Source organism: Schistocerca nitens, chromosome 12 (genome assembly GCF_023898315.1).
Source record: "Schistocerca nitens isolate TAMUIC-IGC-003100 chromosome 12, iqSchNite1.1, whole genome shotgun sequence".
Lineage (NCBI taxonomy): Eukaryota > Metazoa > Arthropoda > Insecta > Orthoptera > Acrididae > Schistocerca > Schistocerca nitens.
Window position 1 is genome coordinate 38,316,275 of NC_064625.1, and position 18,892 is coordinate 38,335,166.

Sequence of the window (18,892 nt, forward strand, 5' to 3'; positions counted from 1 at the left end):
GAGGTGGTGCACAATGCTGGCACTGAAATTTTTGGTCACTTACGCAATTATATAAAATATCTAGGTAAAAAATCTACCCACCAAGTGGGGGCAGGAGAACACACATACAAAAATGAGTCCTTCTTCTGGCAGGAGGGTTGAAGGGGAAGGAAGAGGGGATCAGGGGTTCTGTGTGACTTTTCCGACCTCTAGCCCTCATGCTAAACCTTTCCAGTTCCCCTTCAACTCTTTTGCCAGGAGGAGGAGCCTATGGCCCTGAAAGCTTGCATACACAAAACCTCTTTTTTGTCTTCTCCTGCCACCACTTGGTGAGTAGATTTTTTTGTTTATCCAATTACACTGTATTGTCAAAAATTGATTATTTTTATTGATATGTATATAGAATACGTCTGAGAGATAGCAAAGTGAAGTTTGAAAACAAAGTAGAAATGTTTCTTCTTGGAAACTTCTTCTGTCACACAGAAGAATTTCTATTCATGTATTGTGTAAAATCAGTTGGGAGGAATTAAAATAAATAAATGATAAGTGTGTATTAGTAGTTACATATTAATGTGTAATATGAATGTAAAATGACTTGATGAATACCTTTACAATTAACAGCACAAATGGCCCGTGGAACATACAACTAACTAACCAGATACACTCATCAGCAAACAAACTGAACTACAAAATTGAAGGTATCTCGACAGTTTCACTAGTATTTGCTTACAGCTAATCACTGTGCTACTGTTTTGTTTCAGATACTCTGCCATTCTGATGTCACTCCTGACAGCAGATAGGACTTACATGAAGATGGCCAAGAACCTGATTGCCCCCGAGTTCCCTGGACCAGTGCTTAGGATGTTCGGGAACATGGTGCAGTGTCAGCTGGAGAACTACCGCAGGTATTCACTGCATTTATTTGTTTCAGCTTTTTATTTCATATGGCTTTTATCAAACCTGCATTTATAGCATCTCTAGATGTATAAAAAATTTGTGACAGTGTTGACTGAACTACAGCATTTGAAATTCCAGAGGTAGCAGAGACAAAATACGGGGAGCAAAACGTTATTTACAACACGGATAGAATTCAGACTGCAGTTCCACTACCTGGTCACATTAATGTGACCATCTGTCAAAAGCATGAATTACCACCCTTTTGCAGCACACACCACTGCGAGACATGCAGGAAGAGTTTCAGTGAGGTTCTGGAACTTACCAACAAGAATGTGGAGTCTTGCCAACTCCTGTGCTGTGACCAGCTGCACTAGATTTCTCAGTTGAGAATCCATATTGTGAGCAACCGTATCGTGATGGCCCCACAAATTCCCAGTTGGGGTTAAAGCCAGGGGCTTTTGTGGCCAGAGGAGTACATTAAACTAGTGCTCTTTGAACCATGCACAAGCACTGCAAGCTGTGTGACATGTTGCATTGTCCTGCTGGTAGATGCCTTTGAGCCAAGGGAAAGCAAACTGCATGTACTAGTGGACACGATCCCCGACGATAGATACATACTTATGTTGATCCTCTGTGCCCTTCTGAATGATGAGATCGTGCAGAGAATTCCACAAAAACATTCCCCAAACCATACCTGTTACAGGGTGTTTGCTGTTATACATTTCATGCCATACATGCCAACTGCCATCTGTCCAGTGGATAAAATATGATTAATCTGAAAAGGCGAAGAAAAGCAGTCAGCATGGGTGCGTGAACCAGGTGCATGCTGCCGAGGCCCATATGCAGCAGTGCTCACCGAGCACTCTTTGAGGAGACGCTGTTGGTAGCCCCTTAGTTCATCGGGGCAGTCAGTTGTTCAATAATTGCCCATCTGTTTGACCATAGACATCTGCACGGCCATTGTTCACCCCTGTCATCTATGGCCCGTGGTGCACCAAAGTTGCCAATAGCACCATTTTGGCATGTGGGGTATACTTTAATCGCTGTGGCACACAAACAGTTTACAGACTTAGCCATTTTAGAAATGCTTTCACCCACGGCCCAAAAGCCAGTGATAATGTCTTTTGGAATGTCAGATAAATCGCTCCGTTTTCACATTGCGACAACGACTGCACTGTTTTCTGTGCCCCTCCGACACACTTTATGCGCCCTCCACTGCTAGTGCTGCCACCTACCGTACGTCAGTGGTTATTGCTTGTTGACGATGAACATAGTTGGTGGTCACATTAATGTATTGGACTGTGTGTAAGAGTTGAAGTATGAGAAAGGGGAGCAGTGGTTAAGAAGGGAGTGAGACGCGGTTGTAACCTGTTGCTGATGTTCTACAAATCTGTATACTGAACAAGCAGTAAAGCAAACCGATAATAAATTTGATAAGGGAATTAAAGTTAAGGGACAAGAAATTAAAAGTGTGAATTCTGTCACAGATGGCAGCAGACTTGAAACATCAGTTGGCCAGAGTAAATATTGTCTCGAAAAGGGGGTATACGGTGGTTAACAACAGAATCAAAACAACCATAATGGAGTGCAATTGAATTAAATCATAAAGTGCTGAGGGAATTGGTTAGTACCATATTTACTCGAATTGAAGCCGCACTTTTTTTCCAGTTTTTGTAATCCAAAAAACAGCCTGCGGCTTAGAATCGAGTGCAAAGTAAGCGGAAGTTCTGAAAAATGTTGGTAGGTGCCGCCACAACTAACTTCTGATGTCGAATATATGTAGCGCTATACAGGCATGCTTTGCAGGCACAAAGATAAATACTGGTGCCAAAACCTCTGCATCATTTAAAAAAAAAAAAAAAGAGAGAGAGAGAGAGAGAGAGAGAGAGAGAGAGAGAAAGAAAACGGTGGAAGACGAGCTTTTTTCTCCGCCCCAAGTTTCGACCACTGCCTATTCATACATTATCCAACGAAGTAAATACAAAGTCCGTATTGTTCATCTTTGAATGTAGCAGCCTTTCAATGTACTATGAAAATCCGACTGGCAAGACTGTTTGGGATGGTTGTCAATATGGCCAACTCTACGTTTTGAATTTTTTCCTACCTATGACAAGAGATGGTTGCTAATAGGAACTTTTATGAATTGTGAATCACATGCAGTATCCTCTTCACCATAAGAATAATACGAATGTAAACATTTTTCCATGTATTCCTTCGTGTTTTGTGCTATCTCATTTAAATTCTGTCTGCCTAATAAACTACGAAACTAGAGTGAGGCAACAGCAAACGCGGAAGAATATCATATCATGTCATTTTTATATTTGTATTATTCTTTTGCTGAACAGTGATAGTCAGAAATGAAGCACGGTAACTGACTAGATTTTTAAATCTAAGATGACTCTAATTTCTGTGCAGAATGTTATATACTAAAGAGGCGTCTGCAAAGATTTTCAAACGGAGAAAAATTTTTGCTAAACTTTCGTTCAGAAATCTATCATACGCAGTCTATTATTTGGTTCTTGTTGATCATTATCAAAGAAAGCAGCAGTGTAAGTAACAACAACTAGCAGTCTCTTGCCATTGTTTCGCTAATGAGACAATTCCCCCCCCTCTCTCTCTCCCTCTCTCTCTCTCTCTCTCTCTCTCTCTCTCTCTCTCTCTCTCTCTCTCTCTCTCTTTTTAAGCGGCGGTAGCGCGCACAAAAGCAAGCCATGCCGTGAACGGCAACTTGTCGTAAACACTCATCATCAGAATGCGACAAACAATGCACGACACAGTACAATAATGCATTTTGAGCTTAGAGTGACGGAAACACCTATAACAAAGAGAACAGCACTTACCAGATCAAAGAAAAATAAGCAATCAATTCAAACCAGATGAAGCACGTGAAAAAGGAAGTGTGCCCGTATAAATACGGACGTAGCGCCTGACGCATAGCAATGACTATCTGGTAAAGCTTAAATGCTAAGCTTACCACACGAACCAAACTACTGTAGCTGTATCATCATTCATTCGACATAAATTGTGTCTCATATTACAATGGACCAACTTTGTTTCGGTTTGGAGGTGCGGTCTAAAACGTTTCTCTCCCCTTGAATTTCGAGTCTCACATTTCAGGTGCGGCTTAGATTTGGAAAAATTTTTTTTCCTTGATTTCGAGTCACATTTTTCAGGTGCAGCTTAGATTCGAGTGAAGCTTAGATTCGAGTAAATACGGTATATCAGGCAGATATATCAGTTCCAGAGGCAGCTATCTCGTACTCACACACAGTGACAGCTTGCAGCACTACATGTTGAGGTCCTTCCTTTCTCACACAGGTACAGCCTGGCGAGCCCCCGGGAACTGGTGCGGCTGTGGCTGCTGAGCATGGCACAGCTCCCAGACTGGACACGGGAGTCGGGTGCCGTCTACGTGGCTGACATCGTTCTACGCTGCGCCTTCTTCTACCCGGATGCCCGCGATGTGGCCGTCGGCATTCTGGCTGATCTACACCAGGTGTGTTCCACAGATGTAGCCCTCTGTTTTCATCAGACACATATGTTTGACCAGGACTGCACCCAAGCAGTGTGTTTGGACCTCTTGTGTTCTCCATTTACGTAAGCCATTTGTCCGATAAGGTAGGCAGCAATTTGCGACACTTTACTGATGACAGTGTAGTGTTCCTGAAAGTTTTGTCATTGACTCATTGATGGTGGGAGAGTTCAGGATGACTTGGACATAATTTCTATTTGGAGCAATCAGTAACAGCTTGCTTACATACACATTCTGCAAGCATGTTGCTGAAAACCATTGTGAAGTGCACAGAAGAGAGTACATAGCATTATACCAGGAGTGCTAGCTCTGCAAGTTTCGCAGGAGAGCTTCTGTAAAGTTTGGAAGGTAGGAGACGAGGTACTGGCAGAAGTAAAGCTGTGAGGACGGGGCGTGAGTCGTGCTTGGGTAGCTCAGTTGGTAGAGCATTTGCCCGTGAAAGGCAAAGGTCCCGAGTTCGAGTCTCGGCCCGGCACACAGTTTTAATCTGCCAGGAAGTTTCATTATACCACATGTTAGTATTCCTTCCCCTCCCATTTACCAGTAGAGAACAAGCAGAATGATTGCTCAAATGCCTGTAGTTAGTCTGAACTTGTGTTCACAACCCCTATCTTAGTGGTATGTATTGGGCTGAAGGGTATCTCTAGATTTTGCACTTAATACTGATTCCTAAAACTTTGTAGACACACTTGCATTCCATAATTTCTGTCTTACGTTCAGCTGTCTGCCAGTTCCCTTTTTTTTTTTTTTCAGTGTTTATTGGTGATCTGAGAGTAATATAATCACGGGATCTAATATCAATTATTATCTATCTTTTCCTCATGAGTGTCTTACAAGTGTGTTTTAGACCTGATGTTTTTTTAATGCCTCATTAGTGGTCATTGGGGTTTATTCCTTTTTGTTTGACATGTTCTGAAGTTAACCAGCTTTTCTCTTGTTGTTAGTGGAGTTTTAAGTCAAAGAAAACTTGGTTGCAAAAAACAATACTACGAAAAGGATAGTTCCTACTCACCATACAGCGGAGATGCTGAGTTGCAGATAGGCACAACTGAGAGACTGTCGGAAAAACAGCTTTTGGCCAACAAGACCTTTGTCAGAAATAGAACATACACAACTCACACACACATGACCGCCGTCTCTGGCTGCTGAGGACATACTGTGAGCAGCAGTGCATGATGGTATACACAACTGTGTGATGGTCGTAAGGAGGAGGTTGGGGCGGGAATGGGGAGGGATAGCAGGATAGGGGTGGGGGATGGTAAAGTGCTGCATGTGGGAGCATAGAGGGACAAGGTGGAGAGAGGATAGGGCAGCTAGATGCAGTCGTAAGGTTAGACGGAGGGCGGGGATGGGGGTGGAGAAGCAGAAAAGGAGAGAGTGTAAAAAGACTGTGGGTGCATTGGTGGAATAGAGGACTGTGTAATGCTGCAATGGGAACAGGGAAGTGACTAGCGGGTGAGAACAAAGACTAACAAAGGTTGAGGCCAGTAGCTTTACGGGAATGTAGGATATATTGCAGGGAGAGTTCCCACCTGTGCAGTTCAGAAAAGCTGGTGTTGGTAGTAAGGATCCAGATGGCACAGGCTGCAAAGCAGTCACTGAAATGAACAACGTCCTGTTGGGCGACATGCTCGGCAACGGGGTTGTCCAGCTGTTTCTCGGCTGCAGTTTGTTGGTGGCCATTCATGCGGACAGACAGACTGTTAGTTGTCATGCCCACACAGAATGCAGCACAGTGGTTGCAGCTTAACTTGTAGATCACATGACTGGTTTCACAGGTATCCCTGCCTTTGACGGTATAGGTGATGCTTGTGACTGGACTGGAGTAGGTGGTGGTAGTGGTGTATGGGACAGGTCTTGCATCTAGGTCTATTACAGGGATGTGAACCATGACACAGCGAGTTGGGAGCAGGAGTTGTTTAGGGATGGGCAAGGATATTGCATAGGTTAGGTTGATGGCGGAATACAACTGTGGGAGGGATGGGAAGGATAGTGGTAGGATATTTCTCATTTCAGAGCAGGATGTGAGGTAGTCGAAACCCTGGAAGAGAATGTGATTGAGTTGCTCCAGTCGTGGATGATCCTGAGTCACAAAGGGAACAGTTTACTGTGGCTGAACAGTGCAACTTTGGGAGGTGCTGGGTGATTGGAGAGATAAGACACGGGAGATGTGTTTTCGAACAAAAACTCCACCATGGTTTTGACTACCTCTCATTGTGCCCTGAAATGAGAAATTTTCTAACCACTATCCTTCCCACTGCTCCCACAGTAGTATCTCCTGCTCACAGAACCTACACAATATCCTTATCCATCCCTACACAACTTCTGCCCCAAACCCTTACCTCATGGCTCATGTCCCGGTAATAAACCTAGATGCAAGGCCCATCCCATACATCCTCCCACCACCACCACCTAATCCAGTCCAGTCACTGAACATCACCTATCCCATCAAAGGCAGGGCTAACTGTGAAACCAGTCATGTGATCTACAAGTTAAGCTGCAACCACCGTGCTGCATTCTCTGTCGGCATGACAACTAACAATCTGTCTGTCCACATGAATGGCCGCTGACAAACTGTGGTCAAGAAACAGCTGGACCATCCTATTCCTGAGCACACCACCAAACCCAGTGTTCTTCATTTCATGACTGCTTCACAGCCTGTATCATCTGGATCCATCCCACCAACACCAGCTTCTCTGAAGTGTACAGGTGGCGACTCTCCCTGTCATATATACTACACTCCTGGAAATTGAAATAAGAACACCGTGAATTCATTGTTCCAGGAAGGGGAAACTTTATTGACACATTCCTGGGGTCAGATACATCACATGATCACACTGACAGAACCACAGGCACATAGACACAGGCAACAGAGCATGCACAATGTCGGCACTAGTACAGTGTATATCCACCTTTCGCAGCAATGCAGGCTGCTACTCTCCCATGGAGACGATCGTAGAGATGCTGGATGTAGTCCTGTGGAACGGCTTGCCATGCCATTTCCACCTGGCGCCTCAGTTGGACCAGCGTTCGTGCTGGACGTGCAGACCGCGTGAGACGACGCTTCATCCAGTCCCAAACATGCTCAATGGGGGACAGATCTGGAGATCTTGCTGGCCAGGGTAGTTGACTTACACCTTGTAGAGCACGTTGGGTGGCACGGGATACATGCGGACGTGCATTGTCCTGTTGGAATAGCAAGTTCCCTTGCCGGTCTAGGAATGGTAGAACGATGGGTTCGATGACGGTTTGGATGTACCGTGCACTATTCAGTGTCCCCTCGACGATCACCAGTGGTGTACGGCCAGTGTAGGAGATCGCTCCCCACACCATGATGCCGGGTGTTGGCCCTGTGTGCCTCGGTCGTATGCAGTCCTGATTGTGGCGCTCACCTGCACGGCGCCAAACACGCATACGACCATCATTGGCACCAAGGCAGAAGCGACTCTCATCGCTGAAGACGACACGTCTCCATTCGTCCCTCCATTCACACCTGTCGCGACACCACTGGAGGCGGGCTGCACGATGTTGGGGCATGAGCAGAAGACGGCCTAACGGTGTGCAGGACCGTAGCCCAGCTTCATGGAGACGGTTGCGAATGGTCCTCGCCGATACCCCAGGAGCAACAGTGTCCCTAATTTGCTGGGAAGTGGCGGTGTGGTCCCCTACGGCACTGCGTAGGATCCTACGGTCTTGGCGTGCATCCGTGCGTCGCTGCGGTCCGGTCCCAGGTCGACGGGCACGTGCACCTTCCGCCGACCACTGGTGACAACATCGATGTACTGTGGAGACCTCACGCCCCACGTGTTGAGCAATTCGGCGGTACGTCCACCCGGCCTCCCGCATGCCCACTATACGCCCTCGCTCAAAGTCCGTCAACTGCACATACGGTTCACGTCCATGCTGTCGCGGCATGCTACCAGTGTTAAAGACTGCGATGGAGCTCTGTATGCCACGGCAAACTGGCTGACACTGACGGCGGCGGTGCACAAATGCTGCGCAGCTAGCGCCATTCGACGGCCAACACCGCGGTTCCTGGTGTGTCCGCTGTGCCGTGCGTGTGATCATTGCTTGTACAGCCCTCTCGCAGTGTCCGGAGCAAGTATGGTGGGTCTGACACACCGGTGTCAATGTGTTCTTTTTTCCATTTCCAGGAGTGTATGTTCCCTTAACCCTCACGGCCTCAACCTTTATTGGTCTTCGCCTACCCTCTAGCCCCTTTCCTGTTCCCATTCCAGCACTACACTGTCCTTTATTCCACCAACACACCCACAGTCTTTTTACCTCTCTGCATTTTCACTAACCAACCACCTCCCCCCCCCCCCCCCCCACCCCCGTTCCCTTCGTCTAACCTTCTTACTGCACCTAGCTGCCCCACCCTCTCTCTGCCTCGTCCCTACTATATGCTCCTGCAAGCAGCAGTTTACTGTCTGTCCCCCCTACCCTGCCATCCTTCCCCCTCCCCGCTCCAGCCTCCTCCTTACCTCCATCGCCTAATCGCACCTCCCATCATGCACTTCTGCTCGCAGTGTGGCCTCAGCAGCCAGAGACTCTCTCTCTCTCTCTCTCTCTCTCTCTCTCTCTCTGTGTGTGTGTGTGTGTGTGTGTGTGTGTGTGTGTGTGTGTTTTCTATCTCCAATGAAGTCCTTGTTGACTGAAAGCTCATTTTCTGACAGTCTTTTTGTTGTGCCTATCTGCTACTTAGCCTCTCCAGTACATGTTGTGTGCCAACTATCTTTATCATAATAGTGTTACATTCCATCCCGGGTTTTCTTTGTTTTTGCAGAATGTTGTTTCTTTCTCTCTTCAACATCTTAAATTGAGTATGCTTGAGATAGAAAAAAGCAGTTAATATTGATGCTGTGGAAGAAGTCATGCCACCAAATGAACCTGTTATCAGTTGTGCTACCCTTCTTTCATATCAATATTACTGTAACGCTATTCCGGAACCTGGTAGCAGTTGCAGCAAAGCGGCAGCAAAAATTTGATTTTCAATATTTTGCCTAGTTATTGACCAATTTAAGAATTTAAAAGTCTGTGTCATAGTCTACTCATTAAGAGATGTAATCTTATGTTAAAAATTTAACACAACAAGACTAGTATTACAGCTAGAAACTGTGTGTTTGGTCTGAGGCAGACTAACTGGCGGCAGGCATATACCCTGGAGTTTCTTCATCCAATATTTGAGAATGAGAGCTCTTGGCAACTTCCAACAAATATTACACATAATTTCAAACCATTATGAAACTTTTTCTCACTGACATCCACCACATTATGAAGAAAGGAAGAGAAGTCTGTCACTTACTACATTATTGCTGTCCATGCAGCAAAATTTCAATATCAGGCATAATGTTTTGATTTATTATCTCTGTACTAGTAACTCTTTGCATCACACAGTTTCCTGTGTCCATATATTCTGCTAATTGTTCATGTAAAATTGTATCAGTCTACAACATGTAGTTCAGGAGATATGTCATCATAAACATTGAGGTGTGAGAAAACTAGCTTTTGCTCAAAATGGAGCACTAATTGTCCACTTTGTATACATCCAGTGTTGTATAATGAGAGCAATTAACAACTGTCAACAAACTTTAAGCATAACTTTAAACCTGTTTTAAACTTTCTGTCGCTTGTGTGCTAAAAGGCAAATACTTCCTACATCAACTCATTTGCAAAGTATTCACATGTTTGTAGCTGTTTTGTACATGGGAGTTATATTCTTTAAAGAATCAGAAGATTACAGGTTTTTCATATCCCCTGTTAGTCCTGTTTGGTACAGGTCCTATTCACTTGAGCAATATTCTTGGATAGGAAACACAAGTATTTTGTAAGCTCGCGCACGCACGCGCGCACACGTAGAGAGAGGTAGAGAGAGAGAGAGAGAGAGAGAGGAGCTAGCTTCATTTCCCCATCCACTTAAGCAGTAGAGCCTCCGTCCCCTTCCATGGCAATTCATTATTGATGTTATTTGATGATATTTAATTATGCTATTCTTACACTTTACTGGTTTATTTCCACTTTAACTGTGGTTGCTGTATGAAGCCTGTACGTTTGTAGATGTAACATGTTTGTAGTGTTATTTAAAGTGTCAAAATTTTGTTGCTACTGACTACTAGGTTATAATTCATAACTAAATTTCAACTTCTATAATATCAGTCAGAATTCCACATTTTTAAAGTATCTCATTTTTAGAAAGCTATTAATTTTTGATATGAAGTATCTCCTGCATAATTATCATTTTTGTCCAGCAAGCCACAATGGAACTTGAAGATGAGGTAACTGCAATATTCCTCTTGCATGTATTTTCTTTTGACTGTAGAACTTGATTTACAAGACATGCATGTTAGTCATTAACTGAGAGACTCACATGGAATTTTCTGTGAAAGGTTAATAGTTGAAAATAGTATACACAAAAGCTAAGTGGTACGTCCATAGCTCTGGTGGAAAAAAGGTCCCAAAATGTTTCCACAGTAACAAGGTGAAAATAAAAGGCAAAGTGGAAATATCTGTCCATTCTATTTTTCTCTCTGTGCGATATCCTGCTTTACACATTGTGTTTCAAGAGGAATAGGAAATATTTGACATATTAGAGTAGCCCAGGTTGAATGAAATATTCCATTAATAAGTGTCCAATTTTTATCAGTAACAGAAATAAAAATAATTACAGAGAGAAGTTTTCATATTGTGTGTTGGTATTCCTGTCACTATGGGTTTATATATCAACTAGCTGTATCCAGCCAGAGCCACACTTTGTTGTGGCTGAGTCTGGTCAAATGGAATAGAAAGAATGTACACTCCTGGAAATTGAAATAAGAACACCGTGAATTCATTGTCCCAGGAAGGGGAAACTTTATTGACACATTCCTGGGGTCAGATACATCACATGATCACACTGACAGAACCACAGGCACATAGACACAGGCAACAGAGCATGCACAATGTCGGCACTAGTACAGTGTATATCCACCTTTCGCAGCAATGCAGGCTGCTATTCTCCCATGGAGACGATTGTAGAGATGCTGGATGTAGTCCTGTGGAACGGCTTGCCATGCCATTTCCACCTGGCGCCTCAGTTGGACCAGCGTTCGTGCTGGATGTGCAGACCGCGTGAGACGACGCTTCATCCAGTCCCAAACATGCTCAATGGGGGACAGATCCGGAGATCTTGCTGGCCAGGGTAGTTGACTTACACCTTGTAGAGCACGTTGGGTGGCACGGGATACATGCGGACGTGCATTGTCCTGTTGGAACAGCAAGTTCCCTTGCCGGTCTAGGAATGGTAGAACGATGGGTTCGATGACGGTTTGGATGTACCGTGCACTATTCAGTGTCCCCTCGACGATCACCAGTGGTGTACGGCCAGTGTAGGAGATCGCTCCCCACACCATGATGCCGGGTGTTGGCCGTGTGTGCCTCGGTCGTATGCAGTCCTGATTGTGGCGCTCACCTGCACGGCGCCAAACACGCATACGACCATCATTGGCACCAAGGCAGAAGCGACTCTCATTGCTGAAGACGACACGTCTCCATTCGTCCCTCCATTCACGCCTGTCGCGACACCACTGGAGGCGGGCTGCACGATGTTGGGGCGTGAGCGGAAGACGGCCTAACGGTGTGCGGGACCGTAGCCCAGCTTCATGGAGACGGTTGCGAATGGTCCTCGCCGATACCCCAGGAGCAACAGTGTCCCTAATTTGCTGGGAAGTGGCGGTGTGGTCCCCTACGGCACTGCGTAGGATCCTACGGTCTTGGCGTGCATCCGTGCGTCGCTGCGGTCCGGTCCCAGGTCGACGGGCACGTGCACCTTCCGCCGACCACTGGCGACAACATCGATGTACTGTGGAGACCTCACGCCCCACGTGTTGAGCAATTCGGCGGTACGTCCACCCGGCCTCCCGCATGCCCACTATACGCCCTCGCTCAAAGTCCGTCAACTGCACATACGGTTCACGTCCACGCTGTCGCGGCATGCTACCAGTGTTAAAGACTGCGATGGAGCTCTGTATGCCACGGCAAACTGGCTGACACTGACGGCGGCGGTGCACAAATACTGCACAGCTAGCGCCATTCGACGGCCAACACCGCGGTTCCTGGTGTGTCCGCTGTGCCGTGCGTGTGATCATTGCTTGTACAGCCCTCTCGCAGTGTCCGGAGCAAGTATGGTGGGTCTGACACACCGGTGTCAATGTGTTCTTTTTTCCATTGCCAGGAGTGTAGAAAGCCTACATTACTAATATGTGTGAGAATTGGATGAACATCCTACCCCTATCACATCACATTGTCAACTCTTCTGTCATTACTTGTTTCTTCCTTCTGTTGTGTTGCCTAAGTGTTACACTACCACTTCCACATTACTGATTGAAGGGGTTGATAAATGATTGCCAAGATGGTTGACATCTATTGGGATATCTTGCCGCATACACTGTACAACAATAAACTACATTCTTCATACACTCTCCATACACTGTGAGCATGTCAGCTCTTTCTGCACTGGTAAATTTCATCGTCCATTCAAGACTGACTGCTTGGACTATCACACACTAACTGACCAGCTAGTCACAATGCACTTAAGGAACACACAAGCACACTGTAAGCAAACTTGACAATATTGTTCCTAGCAACTACACAGGTTGAATAGCACAAACTAGTATTGACATGGAAACTTTTCAAAATGCGATATCTCGTAAATGATTCGCACTAGAATCCTGCAGTGAACATCACTGACATCCGAATTTGCTGTACTTTTAGTTTGCTAATGACAGTAAGGATTGGTCCATTAAAAAAAAATGTATATTTGCACAAAAATACACTTTATAAGTATTGCTGCAATCTGTTGATTGGCTAACAATATGAGATCCTGACTACCAGTCCATTCTGTGAAAACCACACATCAATAATGTTTTCCATTTCTGCAATATTTGTGATGCAAGTTTTAGGTGGTTCACCCTGTATATTACATGTATACCAAATGGCATTCTGGTACGTATATAAAAACATGTGAGTATTGGAATGCAGTGTTGTTTCAAAATTTCAATGCAATCTGTGGAGAGTACAAGATTTGAGATTTAAAGAAACAAACACCTACATTTGTATTTATACAGAAACTGTAAATGTTCCTAATAGCAAAGCTCCGAACATTTTTGACTAAAAGCTTTGAAATTTTGACACAAATTGCATTTGAATTTGTTTGTGCTTTTATATACCAATTTTTTAAATGTATGTAATATATATTTTTGTATATTTCTTATAAATTTAATAATAACGAAACATTGTTACAGAAGATCTCAAAAAGTTGGCACACACACACACACACACACACACACAAATATGTACCTGAAAACATGCCTCTATTAGAATGCAGTGCGGCATCAAAATTTTAAAGCAATTGTTGAAGAACATTTGGGGATACAAAACTTTGAACATTTACATTTTATTTATGTAGATTGCCATTTTCATTCCGAAGTTCAGGTTGTGGTGTAGTTTATATAACTGAATTTTTCAAATAATTTGGCATCGTGATTGTGATTTGTTACTCAATTCTACTGTATTGTCAAGCATTCCACACACATTTACAAATCCTGAGTATGCCAGTATGGTATTTGTGTATGAATTTTGTAATGGAAACACTGCTGGTGCTTGTATAGGATATGGTTGACAATTTCCCCACCACAGATATCGTATTCACGAGTCTTTTACAGTGTTTTCACTGAACTGTGGCGTGACTGGTGCAGTGCCCTGCAGGCGTATTTCTTCTGAGTGTGCAGATGAACAGTATGTGGATGAAACAGATGACATTATTTAATTGGTAAAATGTATCCTTCAACAAGCATTCCCATAATTTCTGCACATATTGGTGTTCCATTTACAGGAATGTGGCAACCATTATGAATGCAGGTGTTCCATCCTTAACTTGTATACTGGATTTAATATCCTCGACGAGGGGATGAAGATAGACAATTGGAATTTTGCCATTGGCTAATTGCAAATCAACAAATAATCCCATTAATGCTGTTTATTTATGTACTAACTTTCACTGCCTTTGTGGAGGTACATTTTTAAGAACTCTTCACTGTAAATTTGTAAAGTGATACCATAGACAATCAGTTGACTGGGTCTGTTTTGTTACCACATCATCACACAGGCCTTCTGCAAAACAAGCTCCCAACATTATTGGTTCCTTTGCTTGCAAGGATGGATATATTCTTGCAGCATGACAAGGCCCCTGCACTTTGTAATCATCAGGTGACTCATAATTTACACCAAAGATTCCCTGGAAAATTAGTGCTGCCCTCATAAAAAAGCACCAAGATGATCTCAGAAGAGCTACACTTGGTGTTGTGTAGAGAATGCAAAAGTGCATTGAAGCATAGGAGAAATTTATGAAAATCAACTTTGAACTTGATCATTTGTCTTTGCTTAACACCGTCTTTTAGGTGTGGTGTTCCCTGTTGTAGAAATTATTTATTTCTATCACAGCTGCAGTTTTGGCCTTTAAGACATTCTCATAGGATGCTGCAAATGCTGAAAAACTACAAAGAATGAAGCACAGAGTCTATATACAGAATTGCACAAACATGCAATGTAGACAGCTGCACATTACAAAAATGGTGAAAGTTACACATCACTTATATCTTGCTTCAGCACACATCGTGTTTAAAATCCTCCAACATCTATGAATGTCATTGTCAGAACTAAGCCTTCTCACTGTAGGTATACAGTAACATCAAATGATCATGAAGCTCTGTACATTGTGAAATGATGTAAATTCCATTAACTGATACCCGTGTTAATATCCTTAATACAGATTACCAAAAATCAGTTCTGTACCACACTATTTATCTATGAACTGGGGTGTTGGTTTGAAAATACACTGGCAAGTTATATTTTCTGTTCATTTATCAGAGACAGTACATTGCAGTGATGACATATTAAGCTTCACATCGTAACATCCTTTTAAATTTGTTGACACCAGACAGCTTTCTATGTGATGAAATAGTTGTAAGGTACAAGGTGACAGAATAGGAAAATTTATTTGTAACAGAGTGGCAGAAAAATACGTTTGTTAACTGTTCTAAAGGACTTGCAGTGACTTGGGTGCTCATAGAGAACATGGTGGTAGTAATCTTCGTTTGAATATATGTTACAACTGATGAAAAAACATAGAAAGCACAAAAATCTTGTCCATGAATTAACCGATAGTACAGTTGTATGCTACCTCATAAATATAGGATATGTCTCTTTGTCAAGCCCTGATAAGGGAAATACTATGTAATTATTTGAATGTACATGTACATGTAATAACAAATTTTGAAAATGCTTAAAATGTTATCAAGAAAAATATAAATAGTAATTATACATGCACGCCCACTTTTTATTTTCATCTTTATTTATTTTTAGAATCTCTTATCTCACATGATGTATTTTACCAGCTCTTTATAAATGCTGTGTAACAAGTTTTATAAGCTCTCTTGATTTTTTTCAGTTGTATTGCAATTTTTATACATGGGAATGAGGGAGAATCAAGTGCACTCCCATACATTTTGTTTTGTAATTTCATTTTATCTTCCATATTTCACTTTATCGTTACAGTGTATCTTGTCTTATCTAATTTATAGAGTGAGTCAAAAAGGACTTTACAACTTTAGAACGATACAGAAGTTTATTGAGGTAACTTACGGAGTCAGCAAATGCGTCAGTTTGTTGTAGTAAAGAATCTCAAGTTTGATTCACGTAGTGAGTCAGTACCCCACTGGTACCAGTGTATTGCACAGTTAAAATGGCTGCTTTCGCTGGTGTGCTCGCTGTGTGTTGCTGTTTAATGAAACTAACTCTGGAACAGCCGTTTGGCATAAATTTTGCACTGAATATGCCAAAGAACCTCCAATCGGGCCTACAATTTACTCTCGGCTCAAGAACTTTGTTGAGATAGATTGTTCACTGCGACATGATAAATCATCAGGTCATCCAGATGTTGATGATTATGTCTAACAGCCCACAGAAATCAACATGATGTGCATCTCGTGGGACTGGCATTCCGCAAAAGATTGTTTGGCGAGCACTGTGTAGACATTTATACTTGAACCATACAGATACACAATGGTACAGCACATTACTAATGCAGATAAGATTGCTCATGTGGAATTCTGTGCAGAAATGTTGCATTGGATAGAAGATGAGACATTCCTGAACACAATAATTTTCAGCGATTAGTCAACTGTGTGTAAGTTCCTCACCTACCAAACAATATTGCCAACCTGAAAAATTGAATCTACACTGCCTGTGCACAGGTTACGCCCAATTCGCTGTGATGAGTGTGGGAAGAAATCTATTATCAGTGGGATGTTTGCTGCATCACAAGTGATAGTGACATTGAATCCAAATAGCACTTGACAGTTTCATGTGGAACTTAAGGTTGTGTGCCACAAAATGACACATCTACTGACTCTGTAAGTTATCTCAATAAATGTCTATATCATTTAAAAGTTATAAAGTTCTTTCTTATTCACCCTGTATTTTGACAGTGCGTCATAATATCGTGTAATTACTTTTTACATTTTTCTCAATAACATTTTAAGCATCTTGGAATTGCATTATTATGTGTTTTTACATAATTACATTATATTTCCAGTACTAGAGTGTGATAAAAAGACATATCCTAGATTTGCAAGGTAGCATACAGCGACATTGTTTACTGTTTTGTGGGTGAGCATTTTGTGCCTTCTTTGTTTTTTTATCTTTTGCATTGTATATGCAAACATAGTGATATGTGAGATTACTGCTGTCATGTCCTATATAAGCACCAAAACCACTGTAAGACCCTTACAGTAGATAACACATGCATTTTTTCACCACTCTGTTCTAAATAAATTTTCCTACCTACCCTCTTTTACGTTATAAGTGTGCCATCATGTAGAAAACTATATGTTGTCAACAGCTGTAAAATGATGTTATGAGATGAAACCTACAACTATTATCACTGGAATGTACTGTCTCCGATAAGTGCACAGGACATATGACTTGTGATTGTATTTTTGTTCCACTGGCCTCAATTCACATGTAAACAGTGTGTTGCGACATCGATTTTTAGCAATTTGTGTTAAGAATGTTAACATTGATCACAGTTCAGGTAGGTTACGTCATTTCATCACAGGCAAAGCTTTGTGCTTGTTCGATGTTACTGTATTCCTACAGTGAGAAGGCTCAGGTCTGACAGTGAAATGCATACATGTTGAAGAATTTTGAAGTCTTACATGTGCTGAAACAAAATGTAAGTGGTGTCTTATTTTCACAATTTTGTAATGTGGTACTGTCTAAATGGCATTTTGGTGGAATTATGTATATACAGTCTGTATTCTGTATATACAATTTGTATTTTTTTTAGCATTTTCAGTACCACTTATCAATCACCCAAAGGCCAAAATTGTAATAGTAACAAACAATTTCTACAGTTAACAGTGAATTTGACATTCTTTACAAAATTCTGGATGACGGTGAACCCCAGCCATGATAAATTCTTCTGAGTATTTGTTTTGGTTACTATTTAACAACTGTATCTCTGTAAGGAATAAAAGTTGGACATTCATTATATGGAATGGTTTGTTTTTAATTATTCTATACTAATCCTTCATAAAATATTTGCTATTCGCCCCCTTTTGTGGACACTGCTCTTACTGCCTAGGATATATGAGCACAAATGAAGCTCACCTAGGAGCTTTGATGTTTCAGTATGTCTCTCCTAATTTTAATCAAGAGCCAAAATATTACAAATCGTTAGCTCATGGAAGCTGCACAGATCATTCTGAGTGCTCGAGGTTGATGATCAAGTGCTTTCTGTCAATTTTATGTGTAGTCCTTACATGCATTGCTTCTGGTGCTGTCTCATATGAGGGTGAATCCAGTTGAGATATTAATTATTTTTTATTCTGCATGTGAGATAACGCAAAAACCTGAATAAGTGTGAGTAGGACTGATGCACCGAGAGTTATGTAGAGACTTAATTTTGTATACAGTTAGATCACACAGCCTGTTAATCGACAGTTAGGATGATTTTTTGCCTGTTATTATTATCAATACTGGCAAGATATCAATATATGTGACATAGATTGCTGTCTTTTTGGAGTGCATTGACGTAAAATTTTTTACTGTGCCAAGGGACTTCAGCAAGTGAGATAAATTTCAACTTGATATGTCTACCAGTTTGTGAGAAAGAGGGGTCTTAACAGATGGACAGACAGGCCGTTGGATAACGTGGGGGGGGATTGTGATATAATTAAAGATTGACAATTTTCAGATTTTTTCCTTCATTTGTACTGTAAAGCTTTGCTTCTTGCCAAATTCCGCGATTCCAGGTCAACAGGGAGTATCGTATAGGTTTTGATGAGTGAGTTTTGTGAGTATCACATTGACTTTGAAGCTTATTTTTTTTTACACTGCCAGGGGACCAAAGGTCTCAATATGTGACATAAATTTCAAATTGATATGTAT

The 18,892-nt window shown here is 42.3% G+C and overlaps 1 protein-coding gene and 1 non-coding gene across 2 annotated transcripts in view; both read left to right on the forward strand.

Annotated features, from left to right (window-relative positions):
• LOC126214892 (ectopic P granules protein 5 homolog) overlaps window positions 1-18,892 on the forward strand; it is a 388,516-nt gene that overhangs the window by 134,498 nt on the left and 235,126 nt on the right. The window contains exons 15-16 of the mRNA XM_049941536.1: window positions 741-884; window positions 4,195-4,372. Coding sequence (XP_049797493.1) covers window positions 741-884; window positions 4,195-4,372 — 322 coding nt within the window. The remainder of the gene's footprint in view (window positions 1-740; window positions 885-4,194; window positions 4,373-18,892) is intronic.
• On the forward strand, window positions 4,810-4,884 carry Trnas-uga (transfer RNA serine (anticodon UGA)). The gene has a single exon. It is a non-coding gene; the product is annotated as a tRNA-Ser (tRNA).